Below are 18,791 nucleotides of genomic sequence, written 5' to 3'. Positions count from 1 at the left end.
TAGCAGAGAAAGGTGGTTCAGCTTACAGTCCAAACAATACAAACTAAATTAAATACTCTAGTTCTCCTACACTAGTAAGCAAGCTGATTATTCAACTGACGTTCTCCTAGGAGAGCATACATTTCAGACAGATGGCCATTTAATAGAAAAGGAGATTCTGGTCTTGTACTGTAACCTGATTTCACAGAAGCTATCAGCTGTCCAAAAGCCCCACATAGAAATTATGTTCTTGATGGTCTACTCACTGTTTGTAGAGGTTTGATTTAGCATGTTGAGACACCTTTTACTCAAGAAAAAAACAAACAAACAAAAAAGCAAACAGGAGAAAACAGCTTGCTTTTAGAGCTTTTGCCATGTTTCATAGCGTTTGCTGTGCTTCAGAAAACCAGTTACACATTAAGCAACATTTACATCTCCAGTAGTATAATGAGGCCAAATTCTTAGTTCTGGCTTAATGATCCTGTTTGCAGGAAACTGGTTGCCAAACAGAGGCCAAAATCTCCTTTCTTTTCTTTCTTTTCATCTGACCAGAATAATTTTGTCCTATTAATAAAAAATAATAATCGCTTCAGTAAGCAAATCATTAGACACTTTCAATACATATGCTAATTAACTTTTCTTTTAATATATATTTGTGTAGCTACAGCTCCTTCTATTCATGTGTGGGATGCAATGAACAAACAGACATTATCAGTACTGCGGTGCTACCATTCAAAGGGAGTTTGCTCAGTCAGTTTCAGTGCCACTGGCAAACTGCTGCTCTCTGTAGGGCTGGATCCCGAACATACCATTACCATTTGGAAGTGGCAGGAAGGTAGGAAAGTGATTGTTTTTTGTAGAATGGATTTATGTTGTTAGAAGTGTATTGGACTGAGTCAAAGACAGTTACAACGTATATGTATCAGCAGATAGAAAATCATTACAATAAATGGTGTGCACTATGCACTGTGCAAGAAGAGGTAAGCTAAATGTACTTATCTGTTTTAATAATTGCTAAATATACCTCCTTTGGAACTGTTACATAAAGACGAAGATAGTTCTCTGATTTATAATTAGAATAATGAAGGAAAAATGTATTCTTCCTCTAAAATATATAAATCTTTCAGCTATTTATTTATTGCTTGTTAAAAACCCTTTATAAATGTCTTTATTGCTCACAGATAAATTGTTCTGTTATTTTCTGTTCTTTTATCTTCTGAAGTCTGATAACTTGTTTTACTACTAAAATAATCCCGCCAAAGTTGCAAATTGCAGAAATGTGATGCCAGTATAGCTCATCTGTGCCACTATGTTATTTCTGTATTAAGTTATACTACAGTTATTCAGGTTGGCTTTGATCCAAGTTCAGGATTTAGGATAAAGCAATTTGGTTGTCTCCTTCCTATCTGTCAAAGCCATACCCAGATTTTAATATTGATTCTTTAGTCTTACTGGTTTATTTGCTGTCTCTTTTGAGATTTCTGTTGATTGACTAGTATCTCTCGGAAGTTTATAAATAAGCTACCAAATCAATTTAAATGATCCTTTACAGCTTGTGTAGCTGGATTCAGGATCAAATTGTGCATTTATGCAGTCTTAGCTCATGTGAAAATGTGAGGCAAAAGCCTGTGCAGCAATTCACTGCCATTTCAGTCAGAATATACCTGTACTCATCATTAAAAGCTGATACAGCTTGAGCATGGCAGCTAAGATGTGTATTCCCTAGAAAGGGCTAAATAGCACAGGAGGTCAGGTAATATAATGTCTTTTTCAGGTAATACAATTATTGAGAAACCTTGATATTTATGGATCAAAATGTCTGATTTTAATAACTCTGGAAAGACTGGAAGAGCATTACCTTTGAATCTAAGACCATACGTAACACAGTCATTTTCTGCATTTTCTATAGAAAGAAATGAAGTATCTTCAGACAAAATTTCCAGAGAAGTCATTCATTAGTCTCTTGTAATTTGTTCAGAGTATGTGATTTTTGAAGGATTCCTAGGAATTTAAGAGGAGATGAATATTTACTTGGATCTGAGCTCCTAATCCTCTTATAAGTAATTGTAAAAAAATTAAAAAGTAGAAAAATTTAAGTAGGAAAATTATATGTAGATGGCACCTTCATTAGGTGCTACACCTTGCTACTGGCTCTTATTAAATTACTTTTTAACATTTACATCATAATTTAGGAACAGTTTTTACTTTTCCTTCCTCTGTGCTCTTGTATGATACATCGTTCTCTAGAATGAATAAACAAATAAATGTTGCTATAAATGTATATTTTTCCTTGTGCATTAAGAAGTCCATTTTCTTTTTTTGCCAGGTGCCAAAATTGCCAGCCGAGCTGGTCATAACCAGCGTATATTTGTAGCAGAATTCAGACCAGACTCAGATACCCAGTTTGTTTCTGTGGGAGTAAAACACGTGAGGTTCTGGACACTGGCTGGAAGAGCTCTTCTTAGTAAAAAAGGACTGCTGAGTTCCATAGAAGATGCACGAATGCAAACAATGCTGTCTGTAGCTTTTGGAGCTGTATGTACCTTAACGAACTACTTTATACATACAAAAATTTCTTGACTTTTCTCTGCCTTTATTAGTTTTAACTGTGATTTTTTTTAACCTCTTAATAAGTATGTCAGTTGTTTTATAAAATCAGTTTAGCATTTCTAATACTTTTAGTTAGAACTAACATCAACTAATAGAAATTCTTACATAATTTTGTTTTCAGAAGAAACAAGCTATAGGTGCTTTGGGTTGATAAGACACTAGTTGATATTTAATCCAAATGCAACAAAGCTGACTATGTAGGCTGTGGGAACCCAACAGTAGAACTGAGGCTAATTTTATGCCAACCTGGGGGTGATTATATTCTATTCTGCATGCGTTATTACTCATGAGTGATCTGAGAGCAGCACTGACCTGGGGCATTCATTAACATCTATGACAGTTAGATGACCTCAGTAGGGTTTTGTTTTGCTTTTTGTTTTTGACAGATGTAGGCCTTGTTGCTAAGTTCCACATCCTTGCCATTTCAGGGCTTGTTTTGAATGAGCAGTATTCATTTCTTCAGCTGGGCAGATGGCCATAGCTTTCTTTTGAAGTGGTCCTTCTCTTTTATTGCATGTGTGCTTTCTGACCTGCCTATTGGGTCCAGACTTAATTTGTACTATTGATTTAGACTTCTGAAACTGTAAATGGCTGGAGGTTTCATTTTTTTATAAGACTACCTGTTTTCCACAGTGGTGTCTCTTTAGGTACCTTTGATTTCATAGCGTGGTTTGGGTTGGAAGGGAGCTTAAAGAGCATCTGATTCCAATCCCCTGCCATGGGCAGGGACACCTCCCACCAGACCAGGTTGCCCAAAGCCCAGTCCAGCCTGGCCTTGAACACCTCCAGGGATGGGGCATCCACAGCTTCTCTGGGCAACCTGTTCTAGTGCCTCACCACCCTCTGAGTAAATAATTTCTTCTTATCATCTAATCTAGGAGATTTCAGAGCTTCATGGCTTCCTACAAAGTGAGAAGTTATCTTCCAAATGCTAGGTGCTAGTGATGCACAGCCCAGGCATTAGTTGGTGTTTTGGAACCCTCAGTGAACTTTATTATGGAGGGATGCTTCTTAGCATATAAATTGGGCTTTGTGCTGAATGTCCTGGAGCATGATATGAGGTTGTCTGAGGATGCAAAACTTGGAAGCATTTTGTAAAAAAGATACGCAACCTGAATGAAGTGACACCTGGTGCGTTTTCCATACTGCTTGTAGGGAACAGTTCTGGAAGTGCTGCTATTCCTTGACTTTTGTCTCAGGAGGAGCTGGTTCAGGTGCTCTAAAACAGGTTAAAAACAGCCCAACAGTTATGTCGTGAGGATGGTCAGAGGATCTGCCCCCATGTTTATCTCCAGTGCTCTTTTACTTACTCGTTCATCAGGGGCACCACCACCACCACCCCCTTTAAATAAGGATGTAGAACATCAGCGTCACCCAGTTCAAGAAAAGTGTTCTTATCAAACACATGCATATTATATAAAATACTATACAGGACACTGAATTTGAGGATTCTTCCTTAGTTTCTGATGGTTTTCAGTGTATACTAATAAGTTATCTTTAAATACACGAGGTTGTTATTTTTATTACCTTCCAAAAATAGGAGGCAGAGAAAAAGGAAATCAGATAATTACAGTATGAGTTAATAGCAGGCTGTTTTCTTCATAAACTACTAGTTACTGTAATCATAATACATATAGCAAGATGGTACAAATTACCTGTTTGTGTGGAATGTCAAAACTGTTCCTGGTCTTCATCTTTAACAACATTTGTGCACACCTAATAAGCTGAAAACAGATAACACTATAGCTGAATTTTAAGTCACTGCATTTTTTTTTCTGCAATGTAGAGCCTATTAGCTATAAGAAACCATGTGTTTCAGACTTCAACAAAGCAATAGCAGCTTGTTCTGACCCTACATGTCTTAATTCTCCTACACAGGCATACAAAAAAGCAATCTAGACTAAAAGCAAATGGTGATGATCTTTGTTTCTGAATGTTTTTCTCCTGCCTTACTCAGAATCAGTTGATTAGTATATTTTTCCTCTTTTCAGAATAACTTGACATTTACGGGTACTATCAGTGGAGATGTTTGTGTTTGGAAAGATCATGTCTTGATACGAATTGTGGCCAAAGCTCACAACGGACCAGTTTTCACAATGTATACCACATTAAGAGATGGCTTGATTGTTACAGGAGGCAAGGAAAGGCCGTGAGTCTTATTTATTTATTTATTTATTTATTGCTTCTGCAAGCACATGTATTCTCTAAAAATGATTTTGGTTCATACTTTTTAATGTGGAGTAGTTGACTGAGATGTCAAAGCTGTGAGGAGTCACCTTTGGATCGCTGAATAGTAGCCAAAGTGCAAGTCATCCCACATGAGCTGCTTGTACTTATTTTTTTTCCATTGACTAGAAGAGACATGATTTTCCTCTAGTATCTTTTGCAATTTATTTCACAGCAAATGTGTTAAAAGACATATATATATCCTGTTTCCTTCAACTATATTTTGATAATTGCTGCCTGTCCTAATAATAAGATGGCAATTTGTTCACATACTTCACTGCTCCTTTGACTAGACAAATTCCCTAGGAGATACTAATTCAGACTAAGCTTAGCAGTGACCATCTTAGAGCTTGTTCTGTAAAGTAGTACAGTGAGGACTTTGAATCAGTAGTTCTTGCTTAGCTAGGAGGCTCATCACCTGTTCAATAAAAACTAATGGTTCTTTAATGATTTAAAACAGATTTAAATGCCTCAGTTACAATAAATTACGTTAAATTATATAGCTCTTTCGTGTATTCATTGAGTTTTTTGTGCCAACTGTTATATTTGTTGTTGTTCCTGGTTTCTTAATAGATCAAAGGAAGGAGGAGCAGTTAAACTATGGGATCAAGAGCTGAAACGCTGTCGTGCCTTCAGACTGGAGACAGGACAAATGACGGACTGTGTTCGTTCTGTTTGTAGAGGCAAGGTAAAGGAATCATCATGACTTAAACTTTTTTTTTTTATAATCCATGGGTTGATCTATGGCATTAAAAATATGACAAACTATTTGCTTTCTTTTTCTCTTAGTATTTGACATTAAATGTTAGGCTGCAAGGTGTCTACATGTGACTTTTAAGAATTAAAAGTTTTAGGAGGTCTTAGTCTTAATTAGGTTAATATTCTTTACATATTTGATTAAGGACTAAGGATTTCTTTTCTATTTTCTATTCTTTTCCACATTTCAAATATCTGACTTGCAAGCAATAATTCCACTGGTGCATGATTTATCTACCTCTTTGTACTCTAGGAGATCATAGATGATTTTAAGAAGTAAATTAGTTTTGATTTGATTTAAGCAAACCTTGACTTAACTATAGCTTTGGTTTTTATTTTTATAATCATGAGTAGCCAATGTATTATATCATAGATAATTCTTCCACTGTTGTTCAAGGGAAAAATTCTTGTTGGCACAAGAAATGCTGAAATAATTGAAGTTGGAGAGAAAAATGCTGCATGTAACATTCTAATTAATGGTCATATGGATGGACCAATCTGGGGCCTAGCAACACATCCTTCCAGAGATTTTTTCCTTTCTGCTGCAGAAGATGGCACAGTAAGACTCTGGGATATTGCTGAAAAGGTAGGTGCTGAAGAACAGTTCTTGTTTTGTAAAAAAGAAAAAAATATCCTAAACGTGTGGTGGTGTTGAGGATTCAAAGCTTGCTTTTTAATGTATTCTGAAAATAATTCATCTGATACTATAAAGCATAATGTACTTTTGAAATATGAACAGATAGAGACATTTACTTTTCTGGATTCTTATTTCTTCACAGAAGATGCTGAACAAAGTCAGCTTAGGGCATGCAGCTCGTACTGTTTGTTACAGCCCAGAAGGTGATATGGTAGCCATTGGCATGAAAAATGGAGAATTTATTATCTTGCTTGTGACATCTTTGAAAATTTGGGGGAAAAAAAGGGACAGAAGATCAGCTATCCAAGATATCAGGTCAGAAAACTTAATGGCTTTGTATGTTCATAGTATTCTAGAAATTCGTATTCTTTTGATTTTGAAAAATACAGTTTCATTGTGTATTTCTGAGGAGCATTGCAATGACATTTCAGAGCTGGAATTAGTGAGTGAATTACAGAGTTTGATTATTCCTCTACCAGGAATAAAAAGAAAGGATGAACTACATGAAGTTAAGAAATAGCCATCAGTCAAAAAACAGGCCCTCTACAGCAGGTGGAGTCTCAGGTGATACTGACAAGGGTTAGATAAAATGAAAAGGGAAGGGAAAGTAAATGGAAAAATAGGAAGAGACCATCCTAATCAGGGGGCGTATCAGTAGGCATAAAAAGGAACAGGGTAAGATGATGTGTAGGAGGTAAAGTGAGATCAGAGGTTTACAGAAGGTGACTGGATGTCATCACAGAAGCAATGGAAATGCCTCTTCTGTCAGCTTGCTCTTAGTTATGGTTTATTAGAAGGAATTTATTCAGCAGAAGGAAAACTTTGCTTCCATTTCCTGAGTCAGGTAAAAGCTTACTTAAAGGAGGAAAAGACTTCCTTCTGTTAGATAAATGAATCATGAATGCTCCACCTTTCTCTTCAGTTCTGGTTAGCATAAACTTGAAACACAAATTAACCTGTGTTTCTCAAATCCTATATTACACCTATTGTAAGTGCCAACCTGTATTACAATTTACTGCAAGTATATATATTCATAAACTCTTTCATCTGTTCAGGTTTAGCCCAGATTCTCGTTACTTAGCAGTCGGTTCCAGTGAAAATGCAGTGGATTTTTATGATCTGACGTTGGGTCCCACACTAAATCGAGTCAGCTATTGCAAAGATATCCCAAGTTTCGTGATCCAGATGGACTTCTCTGCAGATAGCTGTTATCTCCAGGTATCAGTCATTCGTTGTTCAAGATACTGAATAGCAAATGTACTCATGACAGATACTGTGTAACTACTCTCCTTTGACAACTACTCAATTTTGTAATGAAGTGTCAGAGTAGTAGGTTACTGTCACTAGACTGTTACTTTATTTTAGTGGTAAGTGGATGACATAAATAGTCTCTGTGAAAACTAAGTACAAGAAATAAGCATAGAAAGAAGAAACAGATTTCAAAATCACTGTAATGGGTTTCCCCTGCCTTTCTATTTCCCAGATGCAGATGGGTTATCTTAAACAAGGAAGGAGTACAATCTATCATTCATTATGTCTCAGGGAACTGTGAATACTTCATATCCCTGACAAGAATGGTAGCATTGCACTTCTTTTCAGTTCTAGCCTTCGCAGAGCAGCATCAAAACCATGGTGTTAGAATTTCCAGCCTTGTGCCTTTTTTATTTATTTATGTTCACATATACATGACAAAATACACAATGTATAGACAGAATTAATATTATGGGCAGAATGTGAGATGTTTCAATTACATTTTATCAATTAGACATTTTAAAATTGAATATGTCTTACTCTTTCTTGCTGATGCTTTATACTTGCGTAGATTTTGGAGGATTTTCAACTCACTGAGCAAGATGATTTATGAATAGACAATATCAAGAAAATGCTTTTCAAAACCCTTTAAAATTATAACCTCATCATTTAAAATAAATTCATTTATTTTAAATTCTTATGAACTGTTGTATGTGCGCATTTCAAAGGTCTCTACTGGGTCTTACAAAAGGCAAGTCTATGAAGTGCCTTCAGGAAAACAGCTTGTGGACCAGGCTGTCATTGACAGAATAACATGGGCTACATGGACAAGGTAAGCAATTCACGGGTTGACACCTGTTAAAATGCTTGCAACTTCCAGAAGCACCTACTGTTTAAAAGTATATTTCATCCCTTCATCCAGTCAAATACCTTCTTTAAATGCATCCATATACTCTGGCAACATATCAGGTAGGTACTCTACAGCAAAACAAAGTGCATAGCATGTTCTCTTGGTAGAACATGAGCTGCTTGACTGGTCAAAGTATCAGATAAAAACTGATCTCTCTTAAGTGTGCCTTTCTATTCATTATGTATCTCTAGTTTCCTTTGATCATATCTATAGCAGCCTCAGTATTTTTTAATTCTGCTGTGCAAGTTGCCTGGACTAATTGCAGTTTTTGCCCCAAAATAATGATTTGGGGTGCAACATAATGCAAAATAACGATTGGAGTGCAGGGAAAACTAGAGTAATTAAAAACAAGAAAAGATAGCACAAGACTGATAATTTGAGTTTTATTAGTATATCATTAATGCTATGTGTATACTAAAACTGCTATTAACATTTTCATATGTTAATACGAAAATAATATGAAATTATGAAAATGATATGAAAATATGTTAATATGTTTTCAAAAGTTGTACAAAAGTACCTCAAAATACCTTAAAGTTACTACAGTTAATTAAAATGGATTTAGAAATTTTGTGAAGAATGAAAGCGTATTATATTTTATTATATATTTAAATATATACATTTTATATTTATTATTTTACACTTTATGCAAATCTAATTTCCTTTCCCTAATTTTCGGCTCCTTGCCTGCTTTCAATTATTGCTTGCAGGCAAAGCAATAATGTCTCAGGCAAAATTTGAGATCCATACATGTATGGATCAGTTTAAACAGTATTAATTCTGAATATTTTGTTGCTAGAACTATGAATTTTTCAGAGGGCTCTGAACCATTTTGCTGGTTTTTTTTTGTTCCCCTCCTGCCCCCCCCCCCCCCCCCCCCAGTAATCCATTTTTGTCACCTTTTTGATATGAAAACAAGAAATGTATGGTTTTTGACCCAATTCGTTATGTTTGAAGTAGAAAATTCTTTCTTGAGTATAATATACTGTGCTCTGATCTGTGGGAAAAAATCACAGAAAAAATGTCAAATTATACACCTCCTAACAAGTGATAGAATGCACATTTCTGTGCATTCTTGTAAGGCAGCCCATACATTGTAAGCACAGCTGAATAAAAAGCAACTTTGGAAAAGGTTTTGCAAATGAAGTTTTCTATAAATGTCTGTTTGGGAATCATAAGATAATTCTGTTTAGAACAATTCTTTATTTTCTTCCTCTGTCCCCTCCCCCCCATATTAATGAATTGGACTTAGGCAACCTTTTCATCTAATTGATATGAAAATGTTATATTCTCCTTATGTTCCTGTTAATTCTATTTTTTATTATTATTCTCTCATAGTTAAACCTTATTCATCCAACTCTTGTGCTATGGCATTCTTTTTTTGTCTTTCTTCATTTTTGGCAAATGTCACTCCGCACTGTTGTTAGTACTATTAATACTTCTTTGACTGGTTAGTGTGGTCATGGACCACAATATTCTTGGAATTGTAAGACTGAATAAATTTCAGAAGCAATTATAGAATATTATAAACATTAGTTACAAAAAAAGAGATTTTTATGTCTAAGAATAAAATGTAAAAATGACATTTTTTTTAAACCTGTTACATTAGTAAAAGCTGTTCACTGTTTTCCTGAAGTTTTCAAAATAATCTCTTGCTCTTCTGTTTCAGTGTTCTAGGGGATGAAGTAATTGGAATCTGGTCCAGGCATGCTGAAAAAGCTGATGTTAACTGTGCCTGTGTCTCTCACTCGGGAATCAATCTTGTAACAGGCGATGATTTTGGCATGGTCAAACTGTTTGACTTCCCATGTCCCGAAAAATTTGTAAGAACTTGTTTTTTGCATAGTTACTAAAAAAAAAAAAAAAAATTCACTAATACTGGCATGGTTAATTTTCACAATTTGAGACTATACTGCATAATCAGTTTGCACACATCTAATGAAAATCATATTTTCAGTGTTAGGGATTTTATACAAAGTTTCTAGACATTAATTGTGTGACAAAATATATTTTGAATTGTTGTGTTAGCTTGAGCATTGTTCCCAATTTGCAGATACTGTCTCATTTGGAGACAATTTAATCTTTATTGCAGCTCAGTGGGAGTTCTTCACATCTTTCACATCTGAAAACCTGTGTAACATTCTGAATGATGTAAATATAAGAAAGAATAAAAAAGTAGATAAACATGCATACTTGGTCTGATTTACAAGGACATAGATTATTTACATTCTGTCATTTTATTGTGTGTTTTTTTGTTTGTTTTTTTTCCAGGCAAAACACAAACGATTCTTAGGTCACTCTGCCCACTTAACTAATATTCGATTTACAAGTGGAGATAGATACGTGGTTAGTGCAGGAGGGGATGACTGCAGGTACGTTTCCTTTCTGTTATTGTCCGAAAGTACATATACTGCAATTCATAGCAGTATAAAGCTCAAACATTTTATCTCTTTTTTTCTGTTTGTATGTAAAAGTGGTTATTTGCAACAAAACAAATAGTTCAGATGTTAATATGAACAGTTAAGATTTACTAAATTAAAAAAAGTATATTTCTGTATTCAGAGTGTATCATATATTTAACTGATATTTTTCTTTTGACTGTATTAGCTCTTTCTTTTAACCGTATTGTCATTTTACATCTCATTTTTTAACCTTCTGGAAAATACAGCTTGTTTGTTTGGAAGTGTGTGCATATGCCTCACTGAGGGAGACATGGAGACTTGCAAAGAGGATGCTGCATGAAGTACCAGGCATGAAATACCCAGGATTGCAATGTGATATTCTACTGTGCCCTGCATGCTTAAGAAATGGTGCTGATCCAAGACACGGAGCGATCCGTCTCTGAAAGACAAGTATCTAGAGTCTGTCGGAAGGATAGACTGTAACAAATACGCTGAGGCCATTAGATTTGCTTCAGTAATCCGGGTTTGTATTTCACTCACTGCCAGATGTTGAAAATGAAATACATGGATAAAAGGGAAAAGGGAATTGTTGGTCAATGTACAGTTTCACAGTAAGATCCTGGGTTTTTAATCAAGAGATGTTATTTCTGACCTAGTGCTGTACATTGATCTATTTTGAGCATGAATGTTTCTTCTTTAAGTTTTGGGGTCTGAATATCATTGAAAAAAGAGTATTCCATATTTTATTACTGAAAGAAACCATATATTAACTCTTAAAAATATAGTATTTTAATAAATGTTTATTATAATGGCAAATGATATTTCTATGATTGATCAAAAGGAAACAGAACTTCCTTCTGGTGAAGCAGAAAATAAGACAGCTGGTTCCTTAGGACTTAAATATTTCTGTATTTAGAGGCCTGGGTCACAATCATGTCTGGTGAAAGCTGCTGGATACGCATGATCTTCATGGCTAATTTAGTGTTTTTGTTGCACTTAAACATTAAATTAGTTCAGTGAGCAAAAATAGATTTGCTCACTTTGCGAGTGCCTTGCCCACAACCTAAAAGTCTAACTCCAATTTTTGCCTTTTGAATAAAAGTTATTCTCAGTGGAAGAGAGATTATTGCTGTGTTACTTGAATGGGCTGATAGCCTCTATGCTGGAATAGTGGACTAAGGTGAGGATTTTATAGTCTTCATAACTGATAAGGCTTGGAATGTCACCAGTTGCAAAAATACAATTTCATAGCAATATGAATTGATTTATTTTCTCAGCATCATAGGGGGAATTCAGAGAGAATATAAACTTTCCAAACATTATATTTTGTACATTTGAACTTTTTAACAGAGTTGGGACTAGCTGGGAGAGGTGTCTACTCAGATTTCTCTCCTGATTGTAAAAAATAAAAATAAAAATAAAAATAAAAACGTCCAATCATAATGCTTCTTTATATGGACCTACTGTCACCTCTAGCATAAGTGCATTTATCTCATCCTGCACCATAACTGAGTTGAAAAAACATTTCAGTGATGGTGAAAACCTGAACAAAACTGTTTTGGATATTAGTGAGGAAGGTTTCATCAGCTATTTGTCTAAATCATGTCATAGAAATGCATTACAGACTGAACTTGTTTTTAATCTGTGCAGTTATCTTTCATTCAACATAGAAGGGAACAAAAGTAACAAATTATCAGCGCTACTCACAATGACATTCTGCTGTGAACATAAAGATCTCTGTCTATGTAAGTCAGCATTACTTTAACGATGCCATTTGTTTAGGTCAGTCAGTAGACTTGATATTATTCACCTCTTGCATTCTCTTATGCCAGATAAAAGTAAAAATGAAATAAATCTCATCCGTTCTTGTAAGCATCTTGTGTGCATGGTGGTTATAGAGGGAATGGGAGGGTTTGCTTATAGGAGGGTGAAAAAAGTTAATCAGCCAGACTTCTGTGCTCTTCTAGGTCCAAAAATGCTTATTATGTACTCTAAAAGGATAGTTACCCCACAGTCTTAGATAATATATTTTATATATCAAGCTATAACAAATATTTATTTTAAAGAAATTGATGAACTAGACTATTATCAGTTTTCTTGGCATGTTTTTTAGCAAAATCTTGCCAGTCATGCTGCTGCTATTCTACAGGATTTGTGGATCTGTGGATTTGGTTCGTGAGTGTACAGGGAAATCTTAGCAGTAATGGTTTTGATTTTAACGGAATTGCGTCTGAGAATTACAAACAGATCTGATCTTTTTCATGACCTTATTGCCTGCCGGCCTGTTTTATGTGAAAAGTAGTAACTGACATTTAAATCTTGGCCAGAGAAATCCGCAGTAGTGTGCTTTTCTATAGCTGTGATTCTATCCCCTGTTAAATACATCTGTGTAGGGCTTCTTGACATGAAGTTAAATTTTTCCTGCCTCTATTTTAAGGTTGCCCTTCATCAGTTCAAGATGGATGGCTGTTACTTGCTCCTTCCTAGTTTGTCCTACGCAGACTGCCAGATCAGAGTCCTTTTTCTGCCTTTTCACGTTTTCCCCTCAAATCCTAGGCTTGATATCTCCCAGCTTCCTGATCTTCTGTAGACCTTCATCCAGTGTTACAGATATGCGGGCTAACAAGAGGTTTGTTCCCTCTCCCTGTAGTATCATTGCTGGTCGTGCACCCCGACCTCTTTATTAATTATGTTGATCTAATTGTGCCTGTCCATTGATAATTTGTCATTGGTGCTTTTTTCCTGAAGAATCTCGAATGCCACATTGGTGGTGGAGTACCAGTGAGAGGCTGACGGGCAAGCTGCAGCAGGGCGAGCCTGATGGCGATGGTGTGAGTCTGAGCTGCCAGCTCTCCGTGCTGCGTCGTTCTCCTAAACCTCACTGCAGCTGTAAAGGGCTGGGGTGGGAGCTGGAAGCTGAGGAGCGCTTAGAAACAGAACTATCAGCCTTGTTCCTCCTGTTGTGGCCAGTTGGGCAGCTGGTATTTTCCATGACAAACTGCTTGGTGGTTTGCCAGGTGAAATGCGAGCAGCCTCAGGTGCAGCTTTCTTTCTGAGGACCACTCGGAGCGTGTTTTGGGTGACAAGTTGGGATTTTCTGCTGAAGAGAGCAGCTGGCTGCAGCCGCGGTTCGAGATGGCAGCGTTGTGGTCTTTTTGTCTGTGGTGCTTGTCATTGTGCCTCATTCGCTGTTTACATTAAGTGCTACTGCAGTAACCTGTTCATTGTGGCCACCCGGATCAGTGCTTGAAGTGTGTGTGGAGTGGAACGGGCTGCCTGCCGTGACCCGGTATGACGGGGTGGGGAAAAATCTGGAATGTGGAGGGACTGGTGACAGCCTCGTGTTTGGAAGCCTTGCAGAAAAATGTGGGCTGAAAGGCTCAAACTGGCCTTTTTTGTGATTACGCAGTGCTGAGGTGGAAGCTGAAGTTCTTTGCATAATTTCTTTACTCATAATGGATGATTTTACTTTCTAGTTGAATTGTTTTTCTCTTCCTGGTGAGTAGCAAACATATCTTTGGGTTCTTAAAAGTCAGCAACGTTTTTTTTTTTTTTGTAATAAGAATAGAAGAGAACAGCTTAGTTGGAAGGGACTTCCAAAGATCATCTGGTCCAACAGCCTGACTGCTTCAGGGCTAACCAGAAGTTCAAGCACGTTATTGAGGGCATCATGCAAATACCCACTGAAAAGAAAAAGAAATGGAGAACTGATTCAAGAAAAGCAAAATGTCATTTCACTTTAAAAATAAATGTGCTCTTGAAAACTACTTAAATATGCTTAGGAAAGAAAAAATGAGTGAAAGAAAATCCAGCTCCTAAGAACAAACAAACAATTTAAAATAAACACATTTAGAACTGAAAATTGTGATTGTTTAGGAACTAAGGAACACTGTTTAGGTTAGAGAGAACTAGTAAGCCAAATGTATTGAATCATTTAGACTTGAAATCTTAAATTTCTCATTCTTAAGGAGGTATTCATTGTATACCTTTCAAATTTTGATAGGGAGGGCAAGAGATAGTATAAAATGAAAGATACAAGAAAACATTTCACATGATTGGTTTTGACACTTGAAGGAAAGAACGCATTCAGAGTACTTTCAATTTTGCTCAATGTTGGGGTTTCAGTTTTAGCAAGATGCTCATTTCAGAGATGCTCTGAACTTTATCCAAGTCAGGTTAATGCTGACTTGGAACTGACTGCACCATCAGAAGCAAAGATAAGTTACCTCCTGGCTCTAGAATGGGGAGTCCCTGGGGTGCAGTAGTGGGACAAGCCAAGGATCTCGGTTTCAAAGACAGTTCTTACCCAGGCGAGGTGTGATGTACTTCCCTGTTCTGTTATCAGTGCCAGATGTGACAAGCCTTAATCTTTACAGATTGTTTTTATTCTGTTAGTGTAAGCTCTAGACAAATTATGTCTTTTCAGTATTTTGGACTAAGTGAATCATCCTGGAGGCTCCGTAGAAAGGGAAGTAGATTGCAAGTCACAACACAAATTGCCACATCAGTGATTTTAGCACCAGTAACTGCTTTGCATTTCCATACCCATGTTCTCATGGGCTTTCTTATTCTTCTTTGCAATCTGCTCTGTTTTCCTGAAGTTTCTGGCACCATTCAATTTTTGCTTATGTAGCTAGATACGTCAGCTTGCCAAAGCCCGCTATGCGTTTTCTGTACCAGTCACTGTGGCATGGTCAGACCCAGCCTGTTTCTTTGGTTGTCTCCAGCTGCTGATCTTCAACTAACTTTGATGTCAGACTTAAAACTCATTTCAGAAAAAAATAATAGTTTTAGGTGTGTAATATGTGCAAGAGCCACAATAAGGTTACCTTGCCAAAATCATTCATAAGTAAAAACTAGTGGGTGGGTTTGGTGGTTCTGATTTTTTCCCAGATGCTAGGACAGGTCATAGCTCACTGTCCCTTTCTTAGATTACCTGCAGCATTACAGCCATGATCTTAATCTATTTTTTGTTAACTCTGTTAAATGAGTAATCCATCCAAATCATCTTAAGAAAAAAAAGACAAAGTGTTCTTTTCCCTCACGATGTGGAGGGGGAAAAAAAAAAGGTCTGAGCATGGTGACAATAGGCAGTTGTAACATCTGCTACCTTTTAAACAATGGAAGACAGGATGGAGGAAACAGGGATAGAAAACCAAGAAATACAAACCCAGAGAAGACGAGAAAGAGAAAAACAAGGTAAACAGAGGAAGGAGAGCTCATAAATAGGCAAAGGCAAGGTTAAAGGACTGGTGTTGGTGGTGGGTGGGGAGTCATGTCACTTGGCAGCAAAAGGCAAATATCTCCCTGCAGATGGAGGCTCTTCAGTGGCTGCTTGTGGTGGTAAGGACTGGTGAGCAGTAGCTTGTTGGTCACAGTGCTCGAGGAAAGGCTGCAGGCAGTGTTGTTGGCTCGTTCTTGGGAAGGTGCAGGTGCTCCCCTGTGTTGCTCTTTCCACTCCCATGCCGATGGGGCAGCCACTTAGTGCTGGAGTACAGCAGCTAACACCATCAGCTGCTGTTGCAGTGCATGCATGTTTGGTAACAGAGAGAACAGGGTAAACAGAAAAATGCTATGTAACTTTGAGAGCTCACCTAAAAGAATTTAAAGGTGTTTTTTTTTTTTTTTTTAATGCTACTTGTCTTTCCCCCATAAACCAAGCATGGATTTGTTTTAATAGGCCTTTTCTGCTTGTTATCCTTATTTTAGTTTCCTGTGCAAATGGGCTTAAATGCTTTCTTTAAACAAACAAGTATTAAACCAAAGAAACGTTATACTTTGGAAGCCTCTTCACAGCCGGCCTCCTTCATTTACTGCCTCTTCCATTTCTTGGCTATTGAGACTTTATTCACCAGTTCTTGGTTCTGTTCCTGGCCATGTGCAGCTCTGCAGATGATGGACATGGCTACAGCCGTCTTTGGTCCGTCCCTGAGCTCTGGGTGTGGCCAGCTGATAGGGATGGCCATGTATCTGCAGGGGGCAATGTCAGATAGATGTGGGCTGAGTTTTCCTGCAGTGGTTCCTTGTCTCAGGCCTCCAAATGCATGTGTTGTTAAGTCAGGGGAGAGGAATGTAATACAGGCCTATGAATGCACAGCAGTAGAAATCGGTGAAGTAAATCATTGCAAAGTAAGGAAATACTAAGTTAAGGAAAACTTTAACTCATTACAGGTGCTGCTTAAATGACTAAACTTGACTTTTATGGGTAGTGACTCTTGGTAAGAAGCACAACATCTGTGCACAGGTCTCTGAACTGCTTCCTGGGTACCTGCTAGAGGACAGCTGAGTTTGGGATGTGACAGCTGGAGTGTGTGTTTGTATGTGTTTGGGTTCATCTTCCAAAAGCCAAAATGCAGAGTTTTCTGTTTCTATTGCTTGGTGTGGGATAACCTCAAGACCCTGCAAAGTAATTTTGCCTTTTATTTACTTGTGGTTGTCTCTCTTGCTTTGGGCATAGATGTCATGTAGAGGCTTACTTGAAGAGGAACAAGAATCAAAAACCAAACTTGGCTTTTCTTTTTTTTTTTGTAATAGCAAAAAAAAAAATATTACTGTTTTAGTTCCATTGTTTTAAAGATGTGTCTGACTCACACCATAGTATGCTATTCTTTGTGCTCAAATACTGATAGGAACACCATGGCACTGCAGTCCCCACAACTTGCCCAGGATACAATGTCTACTCTGACTTTACTCCATTCTTAAAAGCTTGTTGTACCCACCTAACTTCCACTTGGGCCTAACAACTGGTATTTTAAACTAGAGGATTAACATTGCTTATGCTTTACCTGTTTTTCATAACGTGAATTCTTTCACAGGGGACAAATATCCCAGTTATTTCATGTAACTGCAAATTTCATAAGGCTAGTGCCAGCATCAGGTGTTCCCACAGCGGGCCTGAGGCGGGAGGTGAATGATTAAGGATAAAGATGTAGATTACTGAAGTAAGTATTGCATTGGTGGGTTCTGAAAAAGGGATTTGGTAAGGGTGTATTTATGTTGAGTCCTCTGTACAGTTATAAGCTGTTCAGGGGGCAGAGTTTCCCATGTAATATCCAAAAATTTATTTGGTAGTTTTTGCCATTATTCTTGATTTTTTTTTTCCTCCCCCAGGAGCCAACTTCCACTCCCCCCACCCGCCAAAACTCCCAAATAAATATTTCTTCATATGTAATGGCTGTGAGAGGTCAGTCAACTCTAACCACAGCCATGCTCTTACTACAGTGACATGTAATACAAAGCATTATGCTGCTGAAAATGAATTTTACATTAATGTATTTAGTTGCAAATTCGTGAGCTTGGAGGGGAGCATCTTTTCATGCCCACCAGATAAAAAGAGGGCATTTATTCTTCCCAAGAAACAGAGCAATTAAGTATCTTCTTCCAGCACATTACTTAACCATCTGAACACGTAATACTCAGCTCTGGAGCTGTAAATGGTCCTTCCATTAGTTCTATGAGTTTTCCAAGCACTAGTCAGGCCTGGGACATGCACTATATAATGTTCTTTGGGAATATAATAAACATACTTTCTAAAGAAACTCCAGGCATGAAAACTGGCACAAATTGCATAAAAAAAAAAAAAAAAGGTTTTCTGTACTTTTGTGAAATGGTGGTGCTCTTGGGTAGTACCTTCCATATTTCTGGTCTGTTTTTTCTCTTTACTTGTTGCTACCTAGTGTTGTATTGTGTTTTCGGGCTCAAACTAGCTGGTCTCTTTTTAAAAAAACAAAACAACCAACAACATTTCTGGTATATTATGAGTTTGGTTTATGCTTTTTAGTTCAGTTATGGGTATACAGCATATTATAATAAGTAATGAAAATGCTGCATTACTGATTTTTGAAGAAAGTTAATGCGTTTATAATGTAAAATTTCATGTAAGAACACACAAGACCACAATGATCACTTAAAATAATGTAATAATCTAAGTAAATACATTAGAAGTATTCCCTTTAAAAATATATATACACTTTTAGCTTTGTGGGTGGGTTTAATCATCTTTTTTTTTTTTCAGAGAAAA

General features: G+C 36.9%; 1 protein-coding gene across 5 annotated transcripts in view; it reads left to right on the top strand.

Moving 5' to 3' along the window:
• Positions 1-18,455, top strand: part of EML5 (EMAP like 5) — a 110,544-nt gene extending 92,089 nt beyond the window's left edge. For 3 of the 5 annotated variants that reach the window (XM_084520101.1, XM_084520099.1, XM_084520102.1), the window contains 11 exons: positions 641-814; positions 2,306-2,514; positions 4,581-4,738; positions 5,389-5,503; positions 5,969-6,157; positions 6,351-6,523; positions 7,264-7,426; positions 8,188-8,291; positions 10,039-10,192; positions 10,641-10,741; positions 11,038-18,455. In XM_084520101.1, the coding sequence (XP_084376227.1) occupies positions 641-814; positions 2,306-2,514; positions 4,581-4,738; positions 5,389-5,503; positions 5,969-6,157; positions 6,351-6,523; positions 7,264-7,426; positions 8,188-8,291; positions 10,039-10,192; positions 10,641-10,741; positions 11,038-11,074 (1,577 nt within the window). In that variant the 3' untranslated portion in view covers positions 11,075-18,455. Of the gene's footprint in view, positions 1-640; positions 815-2,305; positions 2,515-4,580; positions 4,739-5,388; positions 5,504-5,968; positions 6,158-6,350; positions 6,524-7,263; positions 7,427-8,187; positions 8,292-10,038; positions 10,193-10,640; positions 10,742-11,037 lie in introns of those variants that run through there. The other 2 variants (XM_084520100.1, XM_084520103.1) reach the window with 2 other exon arrangements.
• The last annotated feature ends 336 nt before the right edge of the window (positions 18,456-18,791 follow it).

Source organism: Aythya ferina (genome assembly GCF_964211825.1).
Source record: "Aythya ferina genome assembly, chromosome: 5".
NCBI lineage: Eukaryota > Metazoa > Chordata > Aves > Anseriformes > Anatidae > Aythya > Aythya ferina.
Note: the sequence above shows the minus strand (reverse complement) of the source record. Positions and strands in the feature narration are given on the sequence as shown.